The sequence below is a fragment of the Chiloscyllium punctatum genome, chromosome 30 (assembly GCF_047496795.1).
Source record: "Chiloscyllium punctatum isolate Juve2018m chromosome 30, sChiPun1.3, whole genome shotgun sequence".
Classification (NCBI taxonomy): Eukaryota; Metazoa; Chordata; class Chondrichthyes; order Orectolobiformes; family Hemiscylliidae; genus Chiloscyllium; species Chiloscyllium punctatum.
The window spans coordinates 38,386,392-38,411,936 of NC_092768.1; the positions used below are offsets into that span (position 1 = coordinate 38,386,392).

Genomic DNA, 25,545 nt, shown 5'->3' on the forward strand with positions numbered 1-25,545 from the left:
GCGTGCGCGCGCGCGCACACACACACACACACGCACATATTCTGTAATACTCAAATCCTATGAAAGATAAACAAAAACGAAGATCATGACTTCTGCCATTAACTCTCACACCCTCCAAGCCAATACCATGTCACTTAGCTACCCCTTCCTGATTTTCGTTTGGATGCACTTTGGGATTGAGTAGTCCAAAGATTCATTTCCCTCCTCATTTCTGTGTAAAACAATCCCTCCTCATCTCTGTCTGAGATGGCTGAACCCTTGACCTGAGTTCTTTGTGCCAGGAACCACACCATCAGTCAGGCTGCTTCAATTTGTGAGCATGATCATAGCCAATTATTTCTTTGGGCTGAGGCAATACTTGGAGCATGTTGACAACCTGGAGATGGCCAGCCTCAGCTTGGTTCTGGGTTCTGCCAGGAGATACAAAGCTATGATCATCTCCGTGGTAATTGCATGAGGCAGGGCATAGATTACTTTGCTAACCTAATGCAGCTCTCGCTTCTCTTTCACTGCTCCTGGGCAGCTGGAGCAGGCAGCTACCACCGTGCACCCAGTTACAGGCGATGTGGTGTATAAGGAGTATTTCACTGGGGAAGATCTTGGTCCCGGTGATCCGGGCTACGATTATGACTACGTTTACAAAGATTACTACGAGGATCCCTTGCCCACGGAGATTGGTCCGGGACTGCCTGTTGAGAGCGAGGTATACACAGAAGGAGTAAGTGACCGGAGGGACTTGAACACAGTTCCTTCACTTCTGTTTTTTACCGGATGACTGTGCATCATTTGCCATGTTCACTCCAATGCTGTCATCCTCCAGATGGTGCTGTTGTGTCTCAATCTGTCGACATATTGTCTCCTGGTCTCTGTGTAAGTCATCTACTGTACTCTGTCCATGTTGTCCGTGCTCTCAGTGTACATTGTCTCCTGTCTCAGTGCACGCTGTCTCCTGGTCTCAGTGCATATTGTCTCCTGTCTCAGTGCATATTGTCTCCTGTCTCAGTGCACGCTGTCTCCTGGTCTCAGTGTACATTGTCTCCTGTCTCAGTGCATATTGTCTCCTGTCTCAGTGCACGCTGTCTCCTGGTCTCAGTGCATATTGTCTCCTGTCTCAGTGCACGCTGTCTCCTGGTCTCAGTGCATATTGTCTCCTGTCTCAGTGCACGCTGTCTCCTGGTCTCAGTGCATATTGTCTCCTGTCTCAGTGCACGCTGTCTCCTGGTCTCAGTGTACATTGTCTCCTGTCTCAGTGCACGCTGTCTCCTGGTCTCAGTGCATATTGTCTCCTGTCTCAGTGCACGCTGTCTCCTGGTCTCAGTGCATATTGTCTCCTGTCTCAGTGCACGCTGTCTCCTGGTCTCAGTGCATATTGTCTCCTGTCTCAGTGCACGCTGACTCCTGGTCTCAGTGCATATTGTCTCCTGTCTCAGTGCACGCTGTCTCCTGGTCTCAGTGCATATTGTCTCCTGTCTCAGTGCACGCTGTCTCCTGGTCTCCGTGCATATTGTCTCCTGTCTCAGTGCATATTGTCTCCTGTCTGAGTGCACGCTATCTACTGGTCTCAGTGCTCGCTGTCTCCTGGTCTTGGTGTACGTTGTCTCCTGGTCTCAGTGTACGCTGTCTCCTGGTCTCAGTGCATATTGTCTCCTGGTCTCAGTGCATATTGTCTCCTGGTCTCAGTGCATATTGTCTCCTGGTCTCAGTTCATATTGTCTCCTGTCTCAGTTCATATTGTCTCCTGTCACAGTGCATATTGTCTCCTGTCTCAGTGTACGCTGTCTCCTGGTCTCAGTGTACATTGCCTCCTGTCTCAGTGCATATTGTCTCCTGTCTCAGTGCATATTGTCTCCTGGTCTCGGTGTACGTTGTCTCCTGTCTCAGTGCTTAATGTCTCCTGGTCTCGGTGTACGTTGTCTCCTGTCTCAGTGCTTAATGTCTCCTGTCTCAGTGTACACTGTCTCCTGTCACAGTGTACGTTGTCTCCTGGTCTCAGTGTACGCTGTCTCCTGGTCTCAGTGCATATTGTCTCCTGGTCTCAGTGCATATTGTCTCCTGGTCTCAGTTCATATTGTCTCCTGTCTCAGTTCATATTGTCTCCTGTCACAGTGCATATTGTCTCCTGTCTCAGTGTACGCTGTCTCCTGGTCTCAGTGTACATTGCCTCCTGTCTCAGTGCATATTGTCTCCTGTCTCAGTGCATATTGTCTCCTGGTCTCGGTGTACGTTGTCTCCTGTCTCAGTGCTTAATGTCTCCTGGTCTCGGTGTACGTTGTCTCCTGTCTCAGTGCTTAATGTCTCCTGTCTCAGTGTACACTGTCTCCTGTCACAGTGTACATTGTCTCCTGGTCTCAGTGTACGTTGTCTCCTGTCTCAGTGCATATTGTCTCCTGGTCTCAGTGTACGTTGTCTCCTGTCTCAGAGCACGCTGTCTCCTGGTCTTAGTGCATATTGTCTCCTGGTCTCAGTGCTCGCTGTCTCCTGGTCTTGGTGTACGTTGTCTCCTGGTCTCAGTGTACGCTGTCTCCTGGTCTCAGTGCATATTGTCTCCTGGTCTCAGTGCATATTGTCTCCTGGTCTCAGTGCATATTGTCTCCTGGTCTCAGTGCATATTGTCTCCTGGTCTCAGTGAATATTGTCTCCTGGTCTCAGTGCACGCTGCCTCCTGGTCTCAGTGCACGCTGCCTCCTGGTCTCAGTGCACGCTGCCTCCTGGTCTCAGTGCACGCTGCCTCCTGGTCTCAGTGCACGCTGCCTCCTGGTCTCAGTGCACGCTGCCTCCTGGTCTCAGTGCACGCTGCCTCCTGGTCTCAGTGCACGCTGCCTGCTGGTCTCAGTGCATGCTGTCTCTTGGTCTCAATGCAGGAAGTCTGCTGGTCTCAGTGTTCGCTGTCTCCTGGTCTCAGTGCACGTTGTCTCCTGGTCTCAGTGCACGCTCTCTGCCGGTCTCAGTGCATATTGTCTCCTATTCTCAGTGTCCGCTGTCTCCTGGCCTCAGTGCAGGCTGTGTCCTGGTCTCAGTATACCATGTTCCTGGTCTCAGTGCATATTGTCTCCTGGTCTCAATGCACTCTGTCTCCTGTCTCAGTGCATATATTGTCTCCAATCTCACTGCACACTGTCTCCTGGTCTCAGTGCTTATCGTCTCCTGGTCTCAGTGCACGCTGTCTCCTTGTCTCAGTGCACACTGTCTCCTTGTCTCAGTGTACGCTGTCTCCTGGTCTCAGTGCACGCTGTCTCCTGGTCTCAGTGCATATTGTCTCCTGTATCAGTGCACGTTGTCTCCTGGTATCAGTGCACATTTTTTCCTGGTCTCAGTGTCCGCTGTCTCCTGGTCTCAGTGCATATTGTCTCCTGGTCTCAGTGTACGTTGTCTCCTGTCTCAGTGCACGCTGTCTCCTGTTCTTATTGCATATTGTCTCCTGGTCTCAGTGCTCGCTGTCTCCTGGTCTTGGTGTACGTTGTCTCCTGGTCTCAGTGCATGCTGTCTCCTGGTCTCAGTGTACGCTGTCTCCTGGTCTCAGTGCATATTGTCTCCTGATCACAGTGCATATTGTCTCCTGGTCTCAGTTTACGCTGTCTCCTGGTCTCAGTGTACGCTGTCTCCTGGTCTCAGTGTACGCTGTCTCCTGGTCTCAGTGTACGCTGTCTCCTGGTCTCAGTGCACGCTGTCTCCTGGTCTCAGTGCACGCTGTCTCCTGGTCTCAGTGCACGCTGTCTCCTGGTCTCAGTGCACGCTGTCTCCTGGTCTCAGTGCACGCTGTCTCCTGGTCTCAGTGCACGTTGTCTCCTGGTCTCAGTGCACGCTGTCTCCTGGTCTCAGTGCACGCTGTATCCTGGTCTCAGTGTTCGCTATCTCCTCATCTCAGTGCATATTGTCTCCTGGTCTCAGTGCACGCTGTCTCCTGGTCTCAGTGTACGCTGTCTGCTGGTCTCAGTGCATGCTGGCTCCTGGTCTCAGTGCACATTGTTTCCTGCCTGAGTGCACGCTATCTCCTGGTCTCAGTGTTCGCTGTCTCCTTGTCTCAGTGCACGTTGTCTCTTGGTCTCAGTGCACGTTGTCACCTGGTCTCAGTGCACGCTGTCTGCCGGTCTCAGTGCAGGCTGTGTCCTGGTCTCAGTATACCCTGTTCCTGGTCTCAGTGCATATTGTCTCCTGGTCTCAGTGCACTCTGTCTCCTGTCTCAGTGCATATTGTCTCCAATCTCAGTGCACACTGTCTCCTGGTCTCAGTGCTTATCGTCTCCTGGTCTCAGTGCTTATTGTCTCCTAGTCTCAGTGTACACTGTCTCCTGGTCTCAGTGTACGCTGTCTCCTGTCTCAGTGCATATTGTCTCCAGTCTAAGTGCATATTGTCTCCAGTCTCAGTGCATATTGTCTCCTGGTCTCGGTGTACGTTGTCTCCTGTCTCAGTGTCCGTTGTCTCCTGGTCTCAGTGCACGTTGTCTCCTGTCTCAGTGCACGCTGTCTCCTGGTCTCAGTGCATATTGTCTCCTGTCTCAGTGCATATTGTCTCCTGTCTGAGTGCACTCTATCTACTGGTCTCAGTGCACGCTGTCTCCTGGTCTCAGTGCATGTTGTCTCCTGGCCTCAGTGCATGCTGTCTCCTGGTCTCAGTGCATGCTGTCTCCTGGTCTCAGTGCATGCTGTCTCCTGGTCTCAGTTTACGCTGTCTCCTAGTCTCAGTGTACGCTGTCTCCTGGTCTCAGTGTACGCTGTCTCCTGGTCTCAGTGTACGCTGTCTCCTGGTCTCAGTGCACGCTGTCTCCTGGTCTCAGTGCACGCTGTCTCCTGGTCTCAGTGCACGCTGTCTCCTGGTCTCAGTGCACGCTGTCTCCTGGTCTCAGTGCACGCTGCCTCCTGGTCTCAGTGCACGCTGCCTGCTGGTCTCAGTGCATGCTGTCTCTTGGTCTCAATGCAGGAAGTCTGCTGGTCTCAGTGTTCGCTGTCTCCTGGTCTCAGTGCACGTTGTCTCCTGGTCTCAGTGCACGCTCTCTGCCGGTCTCAGTGCATATTGTCTCCTATTCTCAGTGTCCGCTGTCTCCTGGCCTCAGTGCAGGCTGTGTCCTGGTCTCAGTATACCATGTTCCTGGTCTCAGTGCATATTGTCTCCTGGTCTCAATGCACTCTGTCTCCTGTCTCAGTGCATATATTGTCTCCAATCTCACTGCACACTGTCTCCTGGTCTCAGTGCTTATCGTCTCCTGGTCTCAGTGCACGCTGTCTCCTTGTCTCAGTGCACACTGTCTCCTTGTCTCAGTGTACGCTGTCTCCTGGTCTCAGTGCACGCTGTCTCCTGGTCTCAGTGCATATTGTCTCCTGTATCAGTGCACGTTGTCTCCTGGTATCAGTGCACATTTTTTCCTGGTCTCAGTGTCCGCTGTCTCCTGGTCTCAGTGCATATTGTCTCCTGGTCTCAGTGTACGTTGTCTCCTGTCTCAGTGCACGCTGTCTCCTGTTCTTATTGCATATTGTCTCCTGGTCTCAGTGCTCGCTGTCTCCTGGTCTTGGTGTACGTTGTCTCCTGGTCTCAGTGCATGCTGTCTCCTGGTCTCAGTGTACGCTGTCTCCTGGTCTCAGTGCATATTGTCTCCTGATCACAGTGCATATTGTCTCCTGGTCTCAGTTTACGCTGTCTCCTAGTCTCAGTGTACGCTGTCTCCTGGTCTCAGTGTACGCTGTCTCCTGGTCTCAGTGTACGCTGTCTCCTGGTCTCAGTGCACGCTGTCTCCTGGTCTCAGTGCACGCTGTCTCCTGGTCTCAGTGCACGCTGTCTCCTGGTCTCAGTGCACGCTGTCTCCTGGTCTCAGTGCACGCTGTCTCCTGGTCTCAGTGCACGCTGTCTCCTGGTCTCAGTGCACGTTGTCTCCTGGTCTCAGTGCACGCTGTCTCCTGGTCTCAGTGCACGCTGTATCCTGGTCTCAGTGTTCGCTATCTCCTCATCTCAGTGCATATTGTCTCCTGGTCTCAGTGCACGCTGTCTCCTGGTCTCAGTGTACGCTGTCTGCTGGTCTCAGTGCATGCTGGCTCCTGGTCTCAGTGCACATTGTTTCCTGCCTGAGTGCACGCTATCTCCTGGTCTCAGTGTTCGCTGTCTCCTTGTCTCAGTGCACGTTGTCTCTTGGTCTCAGTGCACGTTGTCACCTGGTCTCAGTGCACGCTGTCTGCCGGTCTCAGTGCAGGCTGTGTCCTGGTCTCAGTATACCCTGTTCCTGGTCTCAGTGCATATTGTCTCCTGGTCTCAGTGCACTCTGTCTCCTGTCTCAGTGCATATTGTCTCCAATCTCAGTGCACACTGTCTCCTGGTCTCAGTGCTTATCGTCTCCTGGTCTCAGTGCTTATTGTCTCCTAGTCTCAGTGTACACTGTCTCCTGGTCTCAGTGTACGCTGTCTCCTGTCTCAGTGCATATTGTCTCCAGTCTAAGTGCATATTGTCTCCAGTCTCAGTGCATATTGTCTCCTGGTCTCGGTGTACGTTGTCTCCTGTCTCAGTGTCCGTTGTCTCCTGGTCTCAGTGCACGTTGTCTCCTGTCTCAGTGCACGCTGTCTCCTGGTCTCAGTGCATATTGTCTCCTGTCTCAGTGCATATTGTCTCCTGTCTGAGTGCACTCTATCTACTGGTCTCAGTGCACGCTGTCTCCTGGTCTCAGTGCATGTTGTCTCCTGGCCTCAGTGCATGCTGTCTCCTGGTCTCAGTGCATGCTGTCTCCTGGTCTCAGTGCATGCTGTCTCCTGGTCTCAGTGCACGTTGTCTCCTTGTCTCAGTGCACGTTGTCTCCTGGTCTCAGTGCACGTTGTCTCCTGGTCTCAGTGCACGCTCTCTGCCGGTCTCAGTGCATATTGTCTCCTATTCTCAGTGTACGCTGGCTCCTGGTCTCAGTGCATATTGTCTCCTGGTCTCAGTGCACTCTGTCTCCTGTCTCAGTGCATATATTGTCTCCAATCTCACAGCACACTGTCTCCTGGTCTCAGTACTTATCGTCTCCTGGTCTCAGTGCTTATTGTCTCCTAGTCTCAGTGTACACTGTCTCCTGGACTCAGTGCATATTGTCTCCTGTCTGAGTGCACGCTATCTCCTGGTCTCGGTGTACGTTGTCTCCTGTCTCAGTACATATTGTCTCCTGTCTCAGTGTACGCTGTCTCCTGATCTCAGTGTACCTCAGTGCATATTGTCTCCTGGTCTCGGTGTACGTTGTCTCCTGTCTCAGTGTCCGTTGTCTCCTGGTCTCAGTGCACGCTGTCTCCTGGTCTCAGTGCACGCTGTCTCCTGGTCTCAGTGCACGCTGTCTCCTGGTCTCAGTGCACGCTGTCTCCTGGTCTCAGTGCACGCTGTCTCCTGGTCTCAGTGCACGCTGTCTCCTGGTCTCAGTGCACGCTGTCTCCTGGTCTCAGTGCACGCTGTCTCCTGGTCTCAGTGCACGCTGTCTCCTGGTCTCAGTGCACGCTGTCTCCTGGTGTCAGTGTACGCTGTCTCCTCGTCTCAATGCACGCTGTCTCCTGGTCTCAGTTCACACTGTCTCCTGGTCTCAGTTCACACTGTCTCCTGGTCTCAGTGCATATTGTCTCCTGGTCTCAGTGCATATTGTCTCCTGGTCTCAGTGCAGGCTGTCTCCTGGTCTCAGTGCAGGCTGTCTCCTGGTCTCAGTGCAGGCTGTCTCCTGGTCTCAGTGCAGGCTGTCTCCTGGTCTCAGTGCAGGCTGTCTCCTGGTCTCAGTGCACGCTGTCTCCTGGTCTCAGTGCACTCTGTCTCCTGGTCTCAGTGCATATTGTCTCCTGGTCTCAGTGCAGGCTGTCTCCTGGTCTCAGTGCAGGCTGTCTCCTGGTCTCAGTGCAGGCTGTCTCCTGGTCTCAGTGTACGTGGTCTCCTGGTCTCAGTGTACGTGGTCTCCTGGTCTCAGTGTACGTGGTCTCCTGGTCTCAGTGCACGCCGTCTCCTGGTCTCAGTGCACGCCGTCTCCTGGTCTCAGTTTACGCTGTCTCCTTGTCTCAGTGCAGGCTGTCTCCCGGTCTCAGTGCACACTGTCTCCTGGTCTCAGTGCATATTGTCTCCTGGTCTCAGTGCATATTGTGTCCTGGTCTCAGTACATATTGACTTCTGGTCTCAGTGCTTATTGTCGCCTAGTCTCAATGCACGCTGTCTCCTGGTCTCAGTTCACGCTGTTTCCTGGTCTCAGTGCATATTGTCTCCTAGTCTCAGTGTCTGCTGTCTCCTTGTCTCAGTGCAGGCTGTTTCCTGGTCTCAGTGCACACTGTCTCCCGGTCTCAGTGCACACTGTCTCCCGGTCTCAGTGCACACTGTCTCCTGGTCTCAGTGCACGCTTTCTCTTGGTCTCAGTGGACGCTGTCTCCTGGTCTCAGTGCACGCTGTCTCCTGGTGTCAGTGTCCACTGTCTCCTGGTCTCAGTGCACACTTTCTCTTGGTCTCAGTGCACACTGTCTCCTGTTCTCAGAGCACGCTGTCTCCTGGTCTCAGTGCATATTGTCTCCTGGTCGAAGGGCATGCTGTCTCCTGGTCTCAAGTGCTTATTGTCTCCTAGTCTCAGTGTACGCTGTCTCCTGGTCTCAGTGCATATTGTCTCATAGTCTCAGTGTCCACTGCCTCCTGGTCTCAGTGCATGTTGTCTCCTGGTCTCAGTGTACGCTGTTTCCTGGTCTCAGTGCATGCTGTCTCCTGGTCTCAGTGCACGCTGTCTCCTGGTCTCAGTGCACGCAGTCTCCTGGTCTCAGTGTACGCTGTTCCTGGTCTCAGTGCATATTGAGTCCTGGTCTCAGTACATATTGTCTTCTGGTCTCAATGCACGCTGTCTCCTGGTCTCAGTGTACGCTGTTTCCTGGTCTCAGTGCAAACTGTTTCCTGGTCTCAGTGCACACTGTCTCCTGGTCTCAGTGCACACTGTCTCCTGGTCTCAGTGCACACTGTCTCCTGGTCTCAGTGCATATTGTCTCCTGTCACAGTGCATATTGTCTCCCTGTCACAGTGTACGCTGTCTCCTGGTCTTAGTGTACGTTGCCTCCTGTCTCAGTGCATATTGTCTCCTGTCACAGTGCATATTGTCTCCTGTCTCAGCGTACGCTGTCTCCTGATCTCAGTGTACGTTGTCTCCTGTCTCAGTGCATATTGTCTCCAGTCTCAGTGCATATTGTCTCCTGGTCTCGGTGCACGTTGTCTCCTGTCTCAGTGTCCGCTGTCTCTTGGTCTCAGTGTACGTTGTCTCCTGTCTCAGTGCATGCTGTCTCCTGGTCTCAGTGCATATTGTCTCCTGGTCTCAGTGTACGTTGTCTCCTGTCTCAGTGCATGCTGTCTCCTGGTCTGAGTGCATATTGTCTCCTGGTCTCAGTACATATTGTCTCCTGGTCTCAGTACATATTGACTTCTGGTCTCAGTGCTTATTGTCGCCTAGTCTCAATGCACGCTGTCTCCTGGTCTCAGTTCACGCTGTTTCCTGGTCTCAGTGCATATTGTCTCCTAGTCTCAGTGTCTGCTGTCTCCTTGTCTCAGTGCAGGCTGTTTCCTGGTCTCAGTGCAAACTGCCTCCCGGTCTCAGTGCACACTGTCTCCTGGTCTCAGTGCATGCTTTCTCTTGGTCTCAGTGCACGCTGTCTCCTGGTCTCAGTGCATATTGTCTCCTGGTCTCAGTGTACGCTGTTCCTGGTCTCAGTGCATATTTTCCCCTGGTCTCAGTGCACGCTGTCTCCTGGACTCAGTGCACGCAGTCTCCTGGACTCAGTGCACACTGTCTCCTGGTCTCAGTGCACGCTGTCTCCTGGTCTCAGTGCATGCTGTCTCCTGATCTCAGTGCATATTGTCTCCTGGTCACAATGCATATTGTCTCCTGGTCTCAGTGCACGCTGTCTCCTGGTCTCAGTGCACGCAGTCTCCTGGTCTCAGTGTACGCTGTTCCTGGTCTCAGTGCATATTGATTCCTGGTCTCAATACATATTGTCACCTAGTCTCAGTGTACGCTGGCTCCTGGTCTCAGTGCATATTGTCTCTTGGTCTCAGTGCATATTGTCTCCTGGTCTCAGTGCATATTGTCTCCTGGTCTCAGTGCAGGCTGTCTCCTGGTGTCCGTGTACGCTGTCTCCTGGTCTCAGTGCATATTGTCTCCTGGTCTCAGTGCCCGCTGTCTCCTGGTCTCAGTGCATATTGTGTCCTGGTCTCAGTACATATTGTCTTCTGGTCACAGTGTACGCTGTCTCCTGGTCTCAGTGCTTATTGTCTCCTGGTCTGAGTGCATGTTGTCTCCTGGTTTCAGTGAACGCTGTCTCCTGTTCTCAGTGTATATTGTCTCCTGGTCTCAGTGACCGCTGCCTCCTGGTCTCAGTGTACGCTGTTCCTGGTATCAGTGCATATTGTGTCCTGGTCTCAGTACATATTGACTTCTGGTCTCAGTGCTTATTGTCGCCTAGTCTCAATGCACGCTGTCTGCTGGTCTCAGTTCACGCTGTTTCCTGGTCTCAGTGCATATTGTCTCCTAGTCTCAGTGTCTGCTGTCTCCTTGTCTCAGTGCAGGCTGTTTCCTGGTCTCAGTGCAAACTGTCTCCCGGTCTCAGTGCACACTGTCTCCTGGTCTCAGTGCATGCTTTCTCTTGGTCTCAGTGCTTATTGTCTCATAGTCTCAGTGTCCACTGTCACCTGGTCTCAGTGCACGCTGTCTCCTGGTCTCAGTGCACGCTGTCTCCTGGTCTCAGTGCACGCTGTCTCCTGGTCTCAGTGCACACTTTCTCCTGGTCTCAGTGCACGCTGTCTCCTGGTCTCAGTGCACGCAGTCTCCTGGTCTCAGTGCATGTTGATTCCTGGTCTCAATACATATTGTCTTCTGGTCTCAATGCACGCTGTCTCCTGGTCTCAGTGCACACTGTCTCCTGGTCTCAGTGCACACTGTCTCCTGGTCTCAGTGCACACTGTCTCCTGGTCTCAGTGCACGCTGTCTCCTGGTCTCAGTGCACGCTGTCTCCTGGTCTCAGTGCACGCTGTCTCCTGGTCTCAGTGCACGCTGTCTCCTGGTCTCAGTGCATATTGTCTCCTGGTCGAAGGGCATGCTGTCTCCTGGTCTCAAGTGCTTATTGTCTCATAGTCTCAGTGTCCACTGTCTCCTGGTCTCAGTGCACGCTGTCTCCTGGTCTCAGTGCACGCTGTCTCCTGGTCTCAGTGCACGCTGTCTCCTGGTCTCAGTGCACGCTTTCTCCTGGTCTCAGTGCACACTTTCTCTTGGTCTCAGTGCACGCTGTCTCCTGGTCTCAGTGCACGCAGTCTCCTGGTCTCAGTGTACGCTGTTCCTGGTCTCAGTGCATATTGATTCCTGGTCTCAATACATATTGTCTTCGGGTCTCAATGCACGCTGTCTCCTGGTCTCAGTGTACGCTGTTTCCTGGTCTCAGTGCACACTGTCTCCTGGTCTCAGTGCACACTGTCTCCTGGTCTCAGTGTACGCTGTTCCCTGGTCTCCGTGCACACTATCTCCTGGTCTCAGTGCACACTGTTTCCTGGTCTCAGTGCACACTGTCTCCTGGTCTCAGTGCACGCTGTCTCCTGGTCTCAGTGCATATTGTGTCCTGGTCTCAGTACATATTGTCTTCTGGTCTCAGTGTACGCTGTCTCCTGGTCTCAGTTCACGCTGTTTCCTGGTCTCAGTGCATATTGTCTCCTCGTCTCAGTGTCTGCTGTCTCCTCGTCTCAGTGTCTGCTGTCTCCTAGTCTCAGTGTCTGCTGTCTCCTTGTCTCAGTGTACGCTGTCTCCTGGTCTCAGTGCATATTGTCTCCTTCTCTCAATCCAAGCTGTCTGCTGGTCTCAGTGCATATTGTCTCCTGGTCTCAGTGTACGCGGTCTCCTGGTCTCAGTACATATTGTCTCCTAATCTCAGTGAACGCTGTCTCCTGGTCTCAGTGCATATTGAGTCCTGGTCTCAGGACATATTGTCTTCTGGTCTCAATGCACGCTGTCTCCTGGTCTCACTTCACGCTGTCTCCTGGTCTCAGTGCACACTCTGTCCTGGTCTCAGTGCACACTGTCTCCTGGTCTCAGTGCACACTGTCTCGTGGTCTCAGTGCACGCTTTCTCTTGGTCTCAGTGCATGTTATCTCCTGGTCTCAGTGCATATTATCTCCTGGTCTCAGTGCATATTGTCTCCTAGTCTCAGTGCACGTTGTCTCCTGGTCTCAGTGCAGGCTGTCTCCTGGTCTCAGTGCAGGCTGTCTCCTGGTCTCAGTGCACGCTGTCTCCTGGTCTCAGTGCACGCTGTCTCCTGGTCTCAGTGCACGCTGTCTCCTGGTCTCAGTGCACGCTGTCTCCTGGTCTCAGTGCACGTTGTCTCCTGGTCTCAGTGCACGCTGTCTCCTGGTCTCAGTGCAGGCTGTCTCCTGGTCTCAGTGCACGCTGTCTCCTGGTCTCAGTGCACGCTGTCTCCTGGTCTCAGTGCACGCTGTCTCCTGATCTCAGTGTACGCTGTCTCCTGGTCTCAGTGCACGTTGTCTCCTGGTCTCAGTGCAGGTTGTCTCCTGGTCTCAGTGCATGCTGTCTCCTGGTCTCAATGTACGCTGTCTCCTGGTCTCAGTGCTTATTGACTCCATGTCTCAGTGCACGCTGTCTCCTGGTCTCAGTTCACGCTGTCTCCTGGTCTCAGTGTACGCTGTCTCCTGTCCCAGTGCATATTGTCTCATGATCTCAGTGGACGCTGTCTCCTGGTCTCAGTGTACGCTGGCTCCTGGCCTCAGTGCATATTGTCTCCTGTCTCAATGCATATTGTCTCCTGGTCTCAGTGCACACTGTCTCCTGGTCTCAGTGCATATTGTCTCCTCGTGTCAGTGCATATTGTCTCCTGGTCTCAGTGCACGCTGTCTCCTGGTCTCAGTGCACGCTGTCCCCTGGTATCACTGCATATTGTCTCCTCGTCTCAGTTTACGCTGTCTCCTGGTCTCAGTGCATAATTGTCTCCTCTTCTCAGTGTCCGCTGTCTCCTGGTCTCAGTGCAGGCTGTCTCGTGGTCTCAGTGTGCGCTGTCTCCTGATCTCAGTGCCTATTGTCTGCTAGTCTCAGTGTACGCTGTCTCCTGGTCTCAGTGCATGTTATCTTCTGGTCTCAGTGTACGCTGTTCCTGGTCTCAGTGCATATTCTCTCCTGGTCTCAGTGTGCGCTGTCTCCTGATCTCAGTGCATATTGTCTCCTGGTCTCAGTGCACGCTGTCTCCTGGTCTCAGTGCACGCTTTCTCTTGGTCTCAGTGCATGCTGTCTCCTGTCTCAGTGCATATTGTCTCCTGTCTCAATGCATATTGTCTCCTGGTCTCAGTGCACGCTGTCTCCTGGTCTCAGTGCATGCTGACTCCTGCTCTCAGTGCATATTGTCTCCTCGTCTCAGTGTGCACTGTCTCCTGGTCTCAGTGCAGGCTGTCTCCTGCTCTCAGTATACGCTGTTCCTGGTCTCAGTACATATTTTCTCCTCCTCTCAGTGCACGCTGTCTCCTCTTCTCAGTGCTTATTGTCTCCTAGTCTCAGTGCACAATGTCTCTTGGTCTCAGTGTACGCTGTCTCCTGGTCTCAGTGCATATTGTCTCCTGGTCTCAGTGCATATTGTCTCCTGGTCTCAGTGCACACTGTCTCCTGGTCTCAGCGCACGCTGTCTCTTGGTCTCAGTGCATACTGTCTCCTGGTCTCAGTGCATATTGTCTCCTCTTCTCAGTGTCCGCTGTCTCCTGGTCTCAGTGCATATTGTCACCTCGTCTCAGTGTACGCTGGCTCGTAGTCTCAGTGCAGGCTGTCTCCTGGTCTCAGTGTACGCTGATCCTGGTCTCAGTGCATATCGTCTCTTCGTCTCAGTGCATATTGTCTCCTGGTCTCAGTGCATATTGTCTCCTGGTCTCAGTGCATATTGTCTCCTGGTCTCAGTGTACGCTGATCCTGGTCTCAGTGCATATCGTCTCTTCGTCTCAGTGCATATTGTCTCCTGGTCTCAGTGCATATTGTCTCCTGGTCTCAGTGCATATTGTCTCCTGGTCTCAGTGTACGCTGATCCTGGTCTCAGTGCATATTGTCTCCTGGTCTCAGTGCATATTGTCACCTAGTCTCAGTGTACGCTGTGTCCTGGTCTCAGTGCATATTGTCTCCTGGTCTCAGTGCAGGCTGTCTCCTGCTCTCAGTGTACGCTGTTACTGGTCTCAGTACATATCTTCTCCTCCTCTCAGTGCACGCTGTCTCCTCCTCTCAGTGCTTATTGTCTCCTAGTCTCAGTGTACGCTGTCTCCTGGTCTCAGTGCATGTTGTCTCCTGGTCTCAGTGTATGCTGTCTCCTGGTCTCAGTGCATATTGTCTTCTAGTCTCAGTGCACGCTGTCTCCTGGTGTCAGTGTACGCTTTCTCTTGATCTCAGTGCACGCTGTCTCCTGGTCTCAGTGCACGCTGTCTCCTGTCCCAGTACATATTGTCTCCTGATCTCAGTGGACGCTGTCTCTAGGTCTCAGTGTACGCTGGCTCCTGGTCTCAGTTCAGGCTGTCACCTGGTCTCAGTGTACGCTGATTCTGGTCTCAGTGCATATTGTCTTCTAGTCTCAGTGCACGCTGACTCCTGGTGTCAGTGCACGCTTTCTCTTGATCTCAGTGCACGCTTTCTCTTGATCTCAGTGCACGCTGTCTCCTGGTCTCAGTACATGCTGTCTCCTGGTCTCAGTGCACGCTGTCTCCTGTCCCAGTGCATATTGTCTCCTGATCTCAGTGGACGCTGTCTCCTGGTCTCAGTGTATGCTGTCTCCTGGTCTCAGTGTATGCTGTCTCCTGGTCTCAGTGTATGCTGTCTCCTGGTCTCAGTGTATGCTGTCTCCTGGTCTCAGTGCATATTGTCTCCTGGTCTCAGTGCACCCTGTCTCCTGGTCTCAGTGTACGCTGTCTCCTGGTCTCAGTTCACGCTGTTTCCTGGTCTCAGTGCATATTGTCTCCTCGTGTCAGTGCACGCTGTCTCCTGCTCTCAGTGCACGCTGTCTCCTGCTCTCAGTGCACGCTGTCTCCTGCTCTCAGTGCACGCTGTCTCCTGCTCTCAGTGCACGCTGTCTCCTGCTCTCAGTGCACACTGTCTCCTGGTCTCAGTGCACATTGTCTCCTGGTCTCAGTGCATATTGTCTCCTGGTCTCGGTGCACGCTGACTCCTGGTCTCAGTGCATATTGTCTCCTCGTCTCAGTGTGCGCTGTCTCCTGGTCTCAGTGCAGGCTGTCTCCTGCTCTCAGTGTACGCTGTTCCTGGTCTCAGTACATATTTTCTCCTCCTCTCAGTGCACGCTGTCTCCTCCTCTCAGTGCTTATTGTCTCCTAGTCTCAGTGTACGCTGTCTCTTGGTCTCAGTGCATATTGTCTCCTGGTCTCAGCGCACACTGTCTCCTGGTATCAGTGCATGTTATCTTCTGGTCTCAGTGTACGCTGTTCCTGGTCTCAGTGCATATTGTCTCCTGGTCTCAGTGCACGCTGTCTCCTGGTCTCAGTGCACCCTGTCTCCTGGTCTCAGTGCATGCTTTTTTTTGGTCTCAGTGCACGCTGTCTCCTGGTATCACTGCATATTGTCTCCTGGTCTCAGTGTACGCTGTCTCCTGGTCTGAGTGCATATTGTCTCCTCTTCTCAGTGTCCGCTGTCTCCTGGTCTCAGTGCAGGCTGTCTCCTGGTCTCAGTGTACGCTGTCTCCTGGTCTCAGTGCATATTGTCTCCTGGTCTCAGTGCATATTGTCTCCTGGTCTCAGTGCACGCAGTCTCCTGGTCTCAGTGCACGCAGTCTCCTGGTCTCAGTGTACGCTGTCTCCTGGTCTGAGTGTACGCTGTCTCCTGGTCTCAGTGTACGCTGTCTCCTGGTCTCAGTGTACGCTGTCTCCTGGTCTCAGTGTATGCTGTCTCCTGGTCTCAGTGCATATTGTCACCTAGTCTCAATGCACGCTGTCTCCTGGTCTCAGTTCACGCTGTTTCCTGGTCTCAGTGCATATTGTCTCCTAGTCTCAGTGTCTGCTGTCTCCTGGTCTCAGTACACGCTGTCTCCTGGTCTCAGTGCATGCTGTCTCCTGGTCTCAGTGCAAGCTGTCTCCTGGTCTCAGTGCATATTGTCTCCTGGTCTCAGTGCATATTGTCTCCTGGTCTCGATCCAAGCTGTCTGCTGGTCTCAGTGCATATTGTCTCCTGGTCTCAATGTCTGCTGTCTCCTTGTCTCAGTGCAGGCTGTTTCCTGGTCTCAGTGCACACTGTCTCCCGGTCTCAGTGCATACTGTCTCCTGGTCTCAGTGTACGCTGTCTCCTGGTCTCAGTGTACGCTGTCTCCTGGTCTCAGTGCATGCTGTCTCCTGGTCTCAGTGCATATTGTCTCCTGGTCTCAGTGCATATTGTCTCCTGGTCTCAGTACATATTGACTTCTGGTCTCAGTGCTTATTGTCGCCTACTCTCAATGCACGCTGTCTCCTGGTCTCAGTTCACGCTGTTTCCTGGTCTCAGTGCATATTGTCTCCTAGTCTCAGTGTCTGCTGTCTCCTTGTCTCAGTGCAGGCTGTTTCCCGGTCTCAGTGCAAACTGCCTCCCGGTCTCAGTGCACACTGTCTCCTGGTCTCAGTGCATGCTTTCTCTTGGTCTCAGTGCACGCTGTCTCCTGGTCTCAGTGCATATTGTCTCCTGGTCTCAGTGTACGCTGTTCCTGGTCTCAGTGCATATTTTCCCCTGGTCTCAGTGCACGCTGTCTCCTGGACTCAGTGCACGCTGTCTCCTGGACTCAGTGCACACTGTCTCCTGGTCTCAGTGCACGCTGTCTCCTGGTCTCAGTGCATGCTGTCTCCTGATCTCAGTGCATATTGTCTCCTGGTCACAATGCATATTGTCTCCTGGTCTCAGTACAGGCTGTCTCCCGGTCTCAGTGCACGCTGTCTCCCGGTCTCAGTGCACGCTGTCTCCCGGTCTCAGTGCACGCTGTCTCCCGGTCTCAGTGCACGCTGTCTCCCGGTCTCAGTGCACACTGTCTCCCGGTCTCAGTGCATGCTTTCTCTTGGTCTCAGTACACGCTGTCTCCTGGTCTCAGTGTACGCTGTTCCTGGTCTCAGTGCATATTTTCCCCTGGTCTCAGTGCAGGCTGTCTCCTGGACTCAGTGCACGCTGTCTCCTGGACTCAGTGCACGCTGTCTCCTGGACTCAGTGTACGCTGTCTCCTGGTCTCAGTGCATATTGTCTCTTGGTCTCAGTGCATATTGTCTCCTGGTCTCAGTGCATATTGTCTCCTGGTCTCAGTGCATATTGTCTCCTGGTCTCAGTGCAGGCTGTCTCCTGGTGTCAGTGTACGCTGTCTCCTGGTCTCAGTGCATATTGTCTCCTGGTCTCAGTGCCCGCTGTCTCCTGGTCTCAGTGCATATTGTGTCCTGGTCTCAGTACATATTGTCTTCTGGTCACAGTGTACGCTGTCTCCTGGTCTCAGTGCTTATTGTCTCCTGGTCTGAGTGCATGTTGTCTCCTGGTTTCAGTGAACGCTGTCTCCTGTTCTCAATGTATATTGTCTCCTGGTCTCAGTGACCGCTGCCTCCTGGTCTCAGTGTACGCTGTTCCTGGTCTCAGTGCATATTGTGTCCTGGTCTCAGTACATATTGACTTCTGGTCTCAGTGCTTATTGTCGCCTAGTCTCAATGCACGCTGTCTGCTGGTCTCAGTTCACGCTGTTTCCTGGTCTCAGTGCATATTGTCTCCTAGTCTCATTGTCTGCTGTCTCCTTGTCTCAGTGCAGGCTGTTTCCCGGTCTCAGTGCACACTGTCTCCCGGTCTCAGTGCACACTGTCTCCTGGTCTCAGTGCATGCTTTCTCTTGGTCTCAGTGCTTATTGTCTCATAGTCTCAGTGTCCACTGTCTCCTGGTCTCAGTGCACGCTGTCTCCTGGTCTCAGTGCACGCTGTCTCCTGGTCTCAGTGCACGCTTTCTCCTGGTCTCAGTGCACGCTGTCTCCTGGTCTCAGTGCACGCAGTCTCCTGGTCTCAGTGTACGCTGTTCCTGGTCTCAGTGCATATTGATTCCTGGTCTCAATACATATTGTCTTCTGGTCTCAATGCACGCTGTCTCCTGGTCTCAGTGTACGCTGTTTCCTGGTCTCAGTGCCTGCTGTCTCCTGGTCTCAGTGCATATTGTGTCCTGGTCTCAGTACATATTGTCTTCTGGTCACAGTGTACGCTGTCTCCTGGTCTCAGTGCACACTGTCTCCTGGTCTCAGTGCACACTGTCTCCTGGTCTCAGTGCACACTGTCTCCTGGTCTCAGTGCACACTGTCTCCTGGTCTCAGTGCACGCTGTCTCCTGGTCTCAGTGCACGCTGTCTCCTGGTCTCAGTGCACGCTGTCTCCTGGTCTCAGTGCACGCTGTCTCCTGGTCTCAGTGCACGCTTTCTCCTGGTCTCAGTGCACGCTGTCTCCTGGTCTCAGTGCACGCAGTCTCCTGGTCTCAGTGTACGCTGTTCCTGGTCTCAGTGCATATTGATTCCTGGTCTCAATACATATTGTCACCTAGTCTCAGTGTACGCTGGCTCCTGGTCTCAGTGCATATTGTCTCTTGGTCTCAGTGCATATTGTCTCCTGGTCTCAGTGCATATTGTCTCCTGGTCTCAGTGCAGGCTGTCTCCTGGTGTCCGTGTACGCTGTCTCCTGGTCTCAGTGCATATTGTCTCCTGGTCTCAGTGCCCGCTGTCTCCTGGTCTCAGTGCATATTGTGTCCTGGTCTCAGTACATATTGTCTTCTGGTCACAGTGTACGCTGTCTCCTGGTCTCAGTGCTTATTGTCTCCTGGTCTGAGTGCATGTTGTCTCCTGGTTTCAGTGAACGCTGTCTCCTGTTCTCAGTGTATATTGTCTCCTGGTCGAAGGGCATGCTGTCTCCTGGTCTCAAGTGCTTATTGTCTCACAGTCTCAGTGTCCACTGTCTCCTGGTCTCAGTGTCCACTGTCTCCTGGTCTCAGTGCACGCTGTCTCCTGGTCTCAGTGCACGCTGTCTCCTGGTCTCAGTGCACACTTTCTCCTGGTCTCAGTGCACGCTGTCTCCTGGTCTCAGTGCACGCAGTCTCCTGGTCTCAGTGTACGCTGTTCCTGGTCTCAGTGCATATTGATTCCTGGTCTCAATACATATTGTCTCCTGGTCTCAGTGTACGCTGTCTCCTGGTCTCAGTGTACGCTGTCTCCTGGTCTCAGTGTACGCTGTTTCCTGGTCTCAGTGCACACTGTCTCCTGGTCTCAGTGCACACTGTCTCCTGGTCTCAGTGCACGCTTTCTCTTGGTCTCAGTGCATGTTGTCTCCTGGTCTCAGTGCACGCAGTCTCCTGGTCTCAGCGTATGCTGTTCCTGGTCTCAGTGCATATTGAGTCCTGGTCTCAGTACATATTGTCTTCTGGTCTCAATGCACACTGTCTCCTAGTCTCAGTGTACGCTGTTCCCTGGTCTCCGTGCACACTATCTCCTGGTCTCAGTGCACACTGTTTCCTGGTCTCAGTGCACACTGTTTCCTGGTCTCAGTGCACACTGTCTCCTGGTCTCAGTGCTCGCTGTCTCCTGGTCTCAGTGCATATTGTGTCCTGGTCTCAGTACATATTGTCTTCTGGTCTCAGTGCACGCTGTTTCCTGGTCTCAGTGCATATTGTCTCCTCGTCTCAGTGTCTGCTGTCTCCTAGTCTCAGTGTCTGCTGTCTCCTGGTCTCAGTGTACGCTGTCTCCTGGTCTCAGTGCATATTGTCTCCTTCTCTCAATCCAAGCTGTCTGCTGGTCTCAGTGCATATTGTCTCCTGGTCTCAGTGTACGCGGTCTCTTGGTCTCAGTACATATTGTCTCCTAATCTCAGTGAACGCTGTCTCCTGGTCTCAGTGCATATTGAGTCCTGGTCTCAGGACATATTGTCTTCTGGTCTCAATGCACGCTGTCTCCTGGTCTCACTTCACGCTGTCTCCTGGTCTCAGTGCACACTCTGTCCTGGTCTCAGTGCACACTGTCTCCTGGTCTCAGTGCACACTGTCTCGTGGTCTCAGTGCACGCTTTCTCTTGGTCTCAGTGCATGTTATCTCCTGGTCTCAGTGCATATTATCTCCTGGTCTCAGTGCATATTGTCTCCTGGTACCAATGCACGCTGTATCCTGGTCTCAGTGCACGCTGTGTCCTGCTCTCAGTGCAGGCTGTCTCCTGGTGTCAGTGCATATTGTCTCCTGTCTCAGAGCACACTGTCTCCTAGTCTCAGAGCACGCTGTCTCCTGGTCTCAGAGCACGCTGTCTCCTGGTCTCAGTGTACACTGTCTCCTGGTCTCAGTGTACGCTGTCTCCTGGTCTCAGTGTACGCTGTCTCCTGGTCTCAGTGCACGTTGTCTCCTGGTCTCAGTGCACGCTGTCTCCTGGTCTCAGTGCACGCTGTCTCCTGGTCTCAGTGCACGCTGTCTCCTGGTCTCAGTGCAGGGTGTCTCGTGGTCTCAGTGTACGCTGTCTCCTGGTCTCAGTGCTTATTGTCTTCATGTCTCAGTGCACGCTGTCTCCTGGTCTCAGTTCACGCTGTTTCCTGGTCTCAGTGCACACTGTCTCCTGGTCTCAGTGCACGCTGTCTCCTGGTCTCAGAGCACGCTGTCTCCTGGTCTCAGTGTACGCTGTCTCCTGGTCTCAGTGCACGTTGTCTCCTGGTCTCAGTGCACGCTGTCTCCTGGTCTCAGTGCACGCTGTTTCCTGGTCTCAGTGTAAGCTGTCTCCTGGTCTCAGTGCACGCTGTCTCCTAGTCTCAGTGCACGCTTTCTCTTGGTCTCAGTGCACGCTGTCTCCTGGTCTCAGTGCACGCTGTCTCCTGGTCTCAGTGCACGCTGTCTCCTGGTCTCAGTGCACGCTGTCTCCTGGTCTCAGTGCACGCTGCCTCCTGGTCTCAGTGCACGCTGCCTCCTGGTCTCAGTGCACGTTGTCTCCTGGTCTCAGTGCACGCTGTCTCCTGGTCTCAGTGCACGTTGTCTCCTGGTCTCAGTGCACGTTGTCTCCTGGTCTCAGTGCACGCTGTCTCCTGGTCTCAGTGCACGCTGTCTCCTGGTCTCAGTGCACGCTGTCTCCTAGTCTCAGTGCACGCTTTCTCTTCGTCTCAGTGTATGCTGTCTCCTGGACACAGTGCATATTGTCTCCTGGTCTCAGTGTTTATTGTCTCCTGGTCTCAGTGCATATTGTCTCCTGGTCTCAGTGCATATTGTCTCCTGGTCTCAGTGCATATTGTCTCCTCTTCTCAGTGTCCGCTGTCTCCTGGTCTCAGTGCAGGCTGTCTCGTGGTCTCAGTGTGCGCTGTCTCCTGATCTCAGTGCTTATTGTCTGCTAGTCTCAGTGTACGCTGTCTCCTGGTCTCAGTGCATGTTATCTTCTGGTCTCAGTGTACGCTGTTCCTGGTCTAAGTGCATATTGTCTCCTGGTCTCAGTGCACTGTGTCTCCTGTCTCAGTGCACACTGTCTCCTGGTCTCAGTGCATATTGTCACCTAGTCTCAGTGTCTGCTGTCTCCTGGTCTCAGTGTACGCTGTCTCCTGGTCTCAGTACACGCTCTCTCCTGTCTCACTGCATGTTGTCTCCTGTCTCAGTGCACGTTGTCTCCTGGTCTCAGTGCCATCTGTCTCCTGGTCTCAGTGTCCGCTGTCTCCTGATCTCAGTGCATATTGTCTCCTGGTCTCAGTGTACGCTGTCTCCTGATCTCAGTGCATATTGTCTCCTGGTCTCAGTGCACGCTGTCTCCTGGTCTCAGTGCACGCTTTCTCTTGGTCTCAGTGCATGCTGTCTCCTGTCTCAGTGCATATTGTCTCCTGTCTCAATGCATATTGTCTCCTGGTCTCAGTGCACGCTGTCTCCTGGTCTCAGTGCATGCTGACTCCTGCTCTCAGTGCATATTGTCTCCTCGTCTCAGTGTGCACTGTCTCCTGGTCTCAGTGCCGGCTGTCTCCTGCTCTCAGTGTACGCTGTTCCTGGTCTCAGTACATATTTTCTCCTCCTCTCAGTGCACGCTGTCTCCTCTTCTCAGTGCTTATTGTCTCCTAGTCTCAGTGCACAATGTCTCTTGGACTCAGTGTACGCTGTCTCCTGGTCTCAGTGCATATTGTCTCCTGGTCTGAGTGTACGCTGTCTCCTGGTCTCAGTGCACACTGTCTCCTGGTCTCAGTGCACACTGTCTCCTGGTCTCAGCGCACACTGTCTCTTGGTCTCAGGGCATACTGTCTCCTGGTCTCAGTGCACACTGTCTCCTGGTCTCAGTGTCCGCTGTCTCCTGGTCTCAGTGCATATTGTCACCTAGTCTCAGTGTACGCTGGCTCGTAGTCTCACTGCATATTGTCTCCTGGTCTCAGTGCACTCTGTCTCCTGTCTCAGTGCATATCGTCTCTTCGTCTCAGTGCATATTGTCTCCTGGTCTCAGTGCATATTGTCTCCTGGTCTCAGTGCATATTGTCACCTAGTCTCAGTGCACGCTGTCTCCTGGTCTCAGTGCACGCTGTCTCCTGGTCTCAGTGCATGCTGTCTCCTGGTCTCAGTGCATGCTGTTTCCTGTCTCAGTGCATATTGTCTCCTGGTCTCAGTGCACGCTGTCTCCTGGTCTCAGTGTACGCTGTCTCCTGGTCTCAGTTCACGCTGTTTCCTGGTCTCAGTGCATATTGTCTCCTCGTGTCAGTGCACGCTGTCTCCTGCTCTCAGTGCACGCTGTCTCCTGCTCTCAGTGCACGCTGTCTCCTGCTCTCAGTGCACGCTGTCTCCTGCTCTCAGTGCACTCTGTCTCCTGTCTCAGTGCATATTGTCTTCTAGTCTCATTGCACGCTGTCTCCTGGTGTCAGTGCACGCTTTCTCTTGATCTCAGTGCACGCTGTCTCCTGGTCTCAGTACATGCTGTCTCCTGTCCCAGTGCATATTGTCTCCTGATCTCAGTGGACGCTGTCTCCTGGTCTCAGTGTATGCTGTCTCCTGGTCTCAGTGTATGCTGTCTCCTGGTCTCAGTGCACGCTGTCTCCTGGTCTCAGTGCACGCTGTCTCCTGGTCTCAGTGCATGCTGTCTCCTGGTCTCAGTGCATGCTGTCTCCTGTCTCAGTGCATATTGTCTCCTGGTCTCAGTGCACACTGTCTCCTGGTCTCAGTGTACGCTGTCTCCTGGTCTCAGTTCACGCTGTTTCCTGGTCTCAGTGCATATTGTCTCCTCGTGTCAGTGCACGCTGTCTCCTGCTCTCAGTGCACGCTGTCTCCTGGTCTCAGTGCATATTGTCTCCTGGTCTCAGTACATATTGTCTCCTGGTCTCAGTGCACGCTGACTCCTGGTCTCAGTGCATATTGTCTCCTGGTCTCAGTGTGCGCTGTCTCCTGGTCTCAGTGCAGGCTGTCTCCTGCTCTCAGTGTACGCTGTTCCTGGTCTCAGTACATATTTTCTCCTCCTCTCAGTGCACGCTGTCTCCTCCTCTCAGTGCTTATTGTCTCATAGAACATAGAACATAGAACAATACAGCGCAGTACAGGCCCTTCGGCCCTCGATGTTGCGCCGATCAAAGCCCACCTAACCTACACTAACCCACTATCCTCCATATACCTATCCAATGCCCGCTTAAATACCCATAAAGAGGGAGAGTCCACTACTGCTACTGGCAGGGCATTCCATGATCTTACGACTCGCTGAGTGAAGAACCTACCCCTAACATCAGTCCTATATCTACCCCCCCTTAATTTAAAGCTATGCCCCCTTGTAATAGCTGACTCCATACGCGGAAAAAGGTTCTCACTGTCAACCCTATCTAACCCCCTAATCATCTTGTACACCTCTATCAAATCACCCCTTAACCTTCTTTTCTCCAAAGAAAACAACCCCAAGTGCCTCAGCCTTTCCTCATAGGATCTTCCTACCATACCAGGCAACATCCTGGTAAACTTCCTCTGCACCCGTTCCAGTGCCTCCACATCCTTCCTATAGTATGGCGACCAAAACTGCACACAATATTCCAGAAGCGGCCGCACCAGAGTCTTATACAACTGCAGCATGACCTCAGGACTCCGGAACTCAATTCCTCTACCAATAAAAGCCAGTACGCCATATGCCTTCTTCACTGCACTATTTACCTGGGGGGCAACTTTCAGAGATCTGTGTACATGGACACCAAGATCCCTCTGCTCTTCCACACTACCAAGTAGTCTACCATTAGCCCAGTAATCCATCTTTTTATTACTCTTACCAAAGTGAATCACTTCACACTTAGCTACATTGAACTCCATTTGCCACCTTTCTGCCCAGCTCTGCAGCTTCTCTATATCCCGCTGTAACCTGCCATATCCTTCCTCACTGTCTACAACTCCTCCGACTTTCGTATCATCCGCAAACTTGCTCACCCAACCTTCTAACCCTTCCTCCAGGTCATTTATAAAAATGACAAACAGCAATGGTCCCAAAACAGATCCTTGCGGAACACCACTAGTGACGGCACTCCAAGATGAATCTTTGCCATCAACTACTACCCTCTGTCTTCTTCCAGAGAGCCAATTCCTAATCCAAACCTCCAACTCACCCTCAATGCCATATCTCTGTATTTTCTGCAGTAGCCTACCATGGGGGACCTTATCAAACGCCTTACTAAAATCCATATATACTACATCTACCGCTTTCCCCTCATCTACCTCCTTCGTCACCTTCTCAAAGAATTCAATAAGGTTTGTGAGGCACGACCTGCCCTTCACAAAACCATGCTGACTATCCTTGATCACATCATTCTTATCCAGATGTGCATAAATCCTATCCCTTATAATTCTCTCTAAGACTTTGCCCACAACAGAAGTGAGACTCACTGGCCTATAGTTACTAGGATTATCCCTACTCCCCTTCTTGAACAAGGGAACCACGTTTGCTAGCCTCCAGTCCTCTGGCACTACTCCTGTAGACAAAGAGGACACAAAAATCAAGGCCAATGGCTCTGCAATCTCCTCCCTTGCTTCCCAGAGAATCCTAGGATAAATGCAATCAGGCCCAGGGGACTTATCTATTTTCACCCTTGCCAGAATTTCCAACACCTCTTCTCTACATATCTCAAAGCCATCCATTCTACTTATTCGTGCCTCAGTATTCATATCGACAACAATGTCCTGTTCCTGAGTGAATACTGACGAAAAGTATTCATTCAGCGCCTCCCCAATCTCTTCAGCCTCCACACGCAACTTCCCATTACTATCCTTGATTGGACCTATTCCTTCCCTAGTCATTCTTTTATTCCTAACATACCTATAGAAAGCCTTAGGGTTTTCCCTAATCCTACCAACTAAGGACCTTTCATGTCCCCTCCTTGCTGCTCTTAGCTCTCTCTTCAGGTCCTTCCGGGCTACCTTATAACTCTCAATCGCCCCTATTGAACCTTCACGCCTCATCTTTACAAAGGCCGCCCTCTTCCATTTAAGAAGGGATTCCAACTCCTTATTAAACCACGGCTCCTTCACACGACCCTTTCCTCCCTGCCTGATAGGTACGTACTTATCAAGGACACTCAATAGTTGCTCCTTGAACAAGTTCCACATATCAATTACGCTCTTGCCTTGGAATCTACTTTTCCAATCCACACATCCTAAGTCATGCCTCAA

General features: G+C 52.6%; 1 protein-coding gene across 5 annotated transcripts in view; it reads left to right on the plus strand.

Moving 5' to 3' along the window:
- LOC140455426 (collagen alpha-1(XI) chain-like) overlaps positions 1–25,545 on the plus strand; it is a 338,251-nt gene that overhangs the window by 135,795 nt on the left and 176,911 nt on the right. For 3 of the 5 annotated variants that reach the window (XM_072550289.1, XM_072550290.1, XM_072550292.1), the window contains one exon: positions 524–718. The exons of the other annotated variants lie outside the window; for them this stretch is intronic. In XM_072550289.1, the coding sequence (XP_072406390.1) occupies positions 524–718 (195 nt within the window). The remainder of the gene's footprint in view (positions 1–523; positions 719–25,545) is intronic. 5 annotated transcript variants of the gene reach the window in all.